This window comes from Nicotiana tabacum, chromosome 15, assembly GCF_000715075.1.
Source record: "Nicotiana tabacum cultivar K326 chromosome 15, ASM71507v2, whole genome shotgun sequence".
NCBI lineage: Eukaryota > Viridiplantae > Streptophyta > Magnoliopsida > Solanales > Solanaceae > Nicotiana > Nicotiana tabacum.
In genome coordinates this window covers 102,371,777-102,377,434 of record NC_134094.1, presented here as the reverse complement: position 1 = coordinate 102,377,434, position 5,658 = coordinate 102,371,777, and the positions used below count along the sequence as shown (strand labels likewise).

Sequence of the window (5,658 nt, the reverse complement as noted above, 5' to 3'; positions counted from 1 at the left end):
CTTATTTTGACTTTACGAACACAAAAACAATGTTGTCGGGCCCGTGCTAATATTGGTTCCTCTTGATATATATATATATATATATATATATATATATATATATATATCAAGGAAGCTAGTAGCTAAAGAGTGACTAGTAATAATCACATTGCCATAATATTTTGGCATAATCACAATAGGTACGCGATCAGTGATCATTCATGCCATAATAATGAAATTATTTTCTTATTTCATCTCAAACCTCCTTCTAGAGGTGAGTGCGGTATATTCACTGCCGCTAGCACGTTCATATTCTTCCAAAAATGAATATGTATTCATAAATCACATGTTGTCATATTCACATCATGAATGGACCATAATCATCTATATATGTGTTTTACAAACTCTTGTCAAATCGATGACAAATATTACTTTTACAGAGTGAAGGATTATTTTGAGAATCATTATTATTCTCATTGCCACAATGATGACGATTATAATTTCGTTTATTGCCACGTCCACATCCATTGATACTTTTACGGTAATAATTTTATCTTCTTTTAGACTTATTACATATTACTACCACATTCTCTTAAGGAAATGAGAATGAAGCAAATTCAATGGGACGGGTTTCTACTTCTTTGCCCACAATTATACATGAATTTGATCATGGCAAGGCATAGAAATTTTACCACTTAAGGTGGTTATAATTTCTTACAAACTCCATTAGAGTTATAATCAAAATTTATTGTCTTTGCTTGTATTTAAAATCAAATTATAGAATGTCAAGAATTTAAAAGAGAAAAATAAGTTAAAATACTTACCTTAAATCTATAATTTATTCTTGAAGAAAGTTCATAAATAATTGGCAATCATTATGCTCAATATTACCTACAAGTTAACATCATGCACGTATCTCAAAGCCTAATGACAAAAGTAGATGCCTAGTATAGGAATATCAATGCATTTACGCAAATTCATACATATCTTCTCTCCACTAGGTGGTTTAATTTTTATTAGACAACTAACTAATAGTATATCTATAAATTAAAACAAGCACCCTCTACTCAATTGGTTAGAGTCAATTGGTTAGAGTCTCGTGCTGATAACATGTAATGAAAGAGTCAATTGGTTAGAGTCTCGTGCTGATAACATGTAATGAAACAATAAAGAAGAATATTGCAAAGAAAGATACAGAGAGAGAATTCTTATTGATTTGGGATGAATTATAATGGTATAGAACCCCTCTATTTATAGGGAAAGAGTGACTTAGCCAACAAGTAACAAACCCTAAAATCTCTCCAAAATATAGACATTCACCTTAAATACAATTCTATTTATAACACAAATAAATAAAAGGAAGTTTTTGCCAAATGATTGTATACGATTGTATCCCTTTTATGCACCCTCCAGAAGTACTACACTTTGTATCCAAAAATTGAATTATTCTCTTTCTCTTTTAGACAAAAATAGTTTCACTGTTTAAAGTAATATAATCTTATTGCAAAAATATATACTCCCTCCGGTCCATAATAAGTGACCAATTTGCTTTTTTATTTTTGTCCAAAATAAGTATCCATTTATATAATCAAGAAAAAATTCAATTTGTTTTTTCAAAATTATCCTTATGTACGTATCTCTAAAAAGTCTTTTACTCCTCACATTAACTATGCTGCAATATTTAATTAAGAGTAGTTTAGTCACACTAACTATTTTGTCTAGAATTTTGTATTTCTTTAATGAGTGTGCCCAAAGCAAATTGATCACTTATTATGGACCGGAGAATATGTTATAGCAGTTATATTCTTATATTAAATAATTTATCACTGAAAATGGAAGCAAGAAGCTGGGATGAGATAACATAAAATAAGATTCATATTTAATTTCAACTACTTTACAGCTTGGATATGGACAGTAGCAATAAATGCAACGCTATCTTAAATAGGTCTTCGAAAGATTTTTGAATTGTTTTTTATTAAATTTGGGTACAGAAAAAATAAAACATGAAACGAAATAAGAAAAAAGAAAAAAGACAAAATACTAGAGGAAGCCGATTGTAATAAATTTTCAAATTTAGCAGTTGCGCATTACTTGGATATGAAAAGGCCACGGTTCAAATTGGTCTGTCATCCGCTGGTGCAGAGGCGGCTCAACCCTAAAGCCACTAAAGCAGTGGCTTTAGGTCCTCAAAAAATTAAGGTCGCAAAATTAATTATATATATAATACAAATAATTATATATTTGTTTGTAGTGAAAAATAATTTTTTTCAATCGTATGTTATCAACTTTTATCAACCACTACGTCCATATTTTTAAAGTTTATAGTATGTACTATTTTAAAATATGTAATGTAATTGCGGTTGAAAATAGTAGGCAATTATATTTCTAGATACATCCTATCTTAATTTTGTCCAATGCATTTGAATTTGAATCATTCTTGTTTATAACTTCGGTGTTGTAAGGTTTTTTTCAATTCTTTGAATGTCTTTTTAAATATTTTCATGCTCAAGCTAACTAGATTATTAAATGATTAGATTAAAAAATATGTTGTCTTATAGCCCGCTTTCTCCTAAAAGCTTGAATAAACACCTCAATTTCTTAAGAATATACTTTTTTTTTTTTGGGGGGGGGGGGGAGGGGAAGGGAGAGAGCATTTTTGCCCTTGATGAATAGCTTGACCAAACAAGCTATTAACCTTAAATATCTTTTAAAACGTAATGGTCTATAAAATTTATCGTTTTACCAATTTTTGCAATTAAAAGTGAGATGAAATTGTACAAGTAAAAGATGATACCCTAATTTTTTTAAATGTTTCTATTGCTTATAATAGAATAATTTTAATATTTTCTCTAACAATTTCGTCAGTTAAAAAAATTATAAACTAAAATCAATAAGATATAAACTAAGATTAACAATGTCTCATGAGAATTACACGTACTGACCATATTGTTAAGTGAAAGAAATTAATTATTCAAATATAATTAACTTTCTTGCATTTTAAGAAGCTATAAAAATAAATATCAAATAAAATATATAAAACTTTGACTAAAAAAATTTAGTTTTTTTTTTTAAATTTTGGCTTTAGGCGACATATTAGATTTGAGCCGCCACCGCGCTAGTGCAATACAAACACTGTTACATGATCAAACGATTGACCTTGCTGAAAATTACTCTGTTAGTGCAAAATATATATATACAGTGTTTTATAAACGGGACTAAAGAAGTACTCTATTATGTTTAGAATGAGATTCAACAATTAATACATACACGTAATAAATAAATAAAAATTGAGCTCTACAGAGAGCATAATTTTTCGGCCAAAAAAAAGTAGTTGAATCTTTTCGATGTGTTCCTCCATATACATATATAAATATGCATATATCCAGTGGCAGACCCACGTGGTGGCTAGCGGGTTCAACTGAACCCGCTTCACAAAAAATAATACTGTGTATATGTATAAATTATGATTAAAGTTGTGTAAATTTTGTATAAATATTTTATTTGAACCCACTTGATAACTACTATTTTACGACTAAAGTTATGTATTTCTAATATTGAACCCGCTTGCACAAAATCCTGGGTCCGCCACACCGCATATATCCACGCACAAACACAATAAATTATTGACTCATTATAGGAATGAGAAATGTTTTGGCACCCAAAAGGTGCTATATAAAGGCAAAGAAGCCTGGCTTCAAGTACAAAGCTTTTCCTTACATATATCGCTACTCCTAAGTATCCTCTTTTTTTAAAAATTAAATAACAAAAAAGAGACAGTATGGGTTTGAGAGGCAAGTTAATTGCTAAGACAGAGGTAAAATGTGGTGGAGAACTATTTCATGATCACTTCAGCTCCAAACCTCACCATATCCCTAATATAAGTCCTGATAAAGTACATAATTTTGACATTCATGAAGGTGAATTGGGAACTGTTGGTTCTGTTGTTTCATGGAAATTTACCCTTGGTAAGCATCTTCTACTTTTCTTTCTTTTATCATTCTTTGGTACGAGTAATATAATGCATAGTTCAATGGTCAGATTTGATCAAGGTAGCAACCATGGCACAGTGATAGTAGCGGCGGATTTAGGATTTTTAAAATATGGGTGTACTAATAAAATAAAATAAAAATGAGAGCATTTAGGGAGAATTGATCCCTCTTCCTTTTGGTAAACAATTCAATATTTAACCAATTGCATCATTCATCCTCTTTAAAACATGGACGCCAGCAAATAATATTAGATTAATTCTGAAAAATATGTACATAAAATTTCTAGTTTGGCGGAATGACCATTGGCTCACATGCCCCGTAAACCAACAACAAGACAAATTGCACAAGGTATAAAAATAAACACAAGAAAATCACAACATCACATGAAAATCACCAACACCACAACTCTCCATCATCACATATCGTCCCTGACAATAGTCACCATTATCTCTCCTATAGCCACCCTTATCCCTTCGCCCTGACAATATCAATAGCCACCCTTATCTCTCCTATAGCCACCCTTATCTCTCCGCCCTGATAATATCAATAGTCACCCTTAGCCTAAATCCGCCCTTGAATGATAGCATACTAGTTACCAATCAAAGACCATAATAGAAATTTACATATAATTACCTTATAATTAACTTAATTGTGTAAATATTTGCGCATAGAACTTATACATAGTCTCCTTATTTACAGCTAGTTATATAGGGTGGAGTACAACTTTATTGTGTTATAGCGAATATTACTTTAGGATTGTATATCTAAACGAGTCAATGAATTACTAGTTAATTACCGAAGTAAAAGTCAGAAATTTGTTCTGCTTTGTTATAACCTCTTGATTGTTTCCGGTGTAGATGGGAAAGAGAGGGTGTTGAAGCAAATTATTGATGCTATAGACGAAGAAAAACAAAAAATCACCTTCAAGTTTATTGAAGGAGATTTGCTGGAAATGTACAAGGCCTTTAGTGCTACTTTGGCTGCTGAAGGGAAGTGGATAGAATGGACTTTTGAGTATGAGAAGCAGAATGAAGATATCCCAGAGCCTCTCACACTCTTGGGACTTGCCATTGATCTCATCAAAGACATTGATTCACACCATCATAACAAATGATAGATCTATATGTCATACTTGTGCCTGCTTTTACAGCTTGTTTGGATGTGGTTGTTATCTGTAGTACTGTATCGTATTGTTACTTTAAGTACAATGTTTGTTTGATTGTTATTTAATTTGTATTGTATCGCATCGTTAAATCCGTCGTTATGTAACGATAAAAAGTGTCACTTTATGAAACGACCGATTTGGTGTGGTCGCGCTCATCTTTTCCTTTTTATTATGAAATAATCATATTTTATCTTTTACCCTACCTTTTTATATAATAATATTACATCGTACCTTACTTTTTCTTTATAATATTGCAAGTTTATTCTTCGTATTATTGGTGCATGACATCATGAAATGACGGCAAACAATACAATATATCCAAATATTATATAAATCAAAACGATACAGTACAATACAATACAATACATTATTATATGATATATTATGAAACTATACATAATAACCCTTCAAACAAGTTGTTAGTGGTACAATAAATGAAGTATTTTCCGCTTTATTTTCACGGATCTGGTTTTCATTGTGTAATTTTGTGTGCATTTTCGAATGGTTTTTACCTATTTCGAAATT

General features: G+C 30.7%; 1 protein-coding gene across 1 annotated transcript; it reads left to right on the top strand.

Moving 5' to 3' along the window:
- The first annotated feature begins 3,674 nt into the window (after positions 1-3,674).
- On the top strand, positions 3,675-5,330 carry LOC107806428 (kirola). The gene is made up of 2 exons (XM_016630583.2): positions 3,675-3,944; positions 4,826-5,330. Exons 1-2 carry the CDS (start codon positions 3,758-3,760, stop codon positions 5,080-5,082), a joined length of 444 nt encoding a protein of 147 aa, XP_016486069.1. The 5' UTR covers positions 3,675-3,757; the 3' UTR covers positions 5,083-5,330.
- The last annotated feature ends 328 nt before the right edge of the window (positions 5,331-5,658 follow it).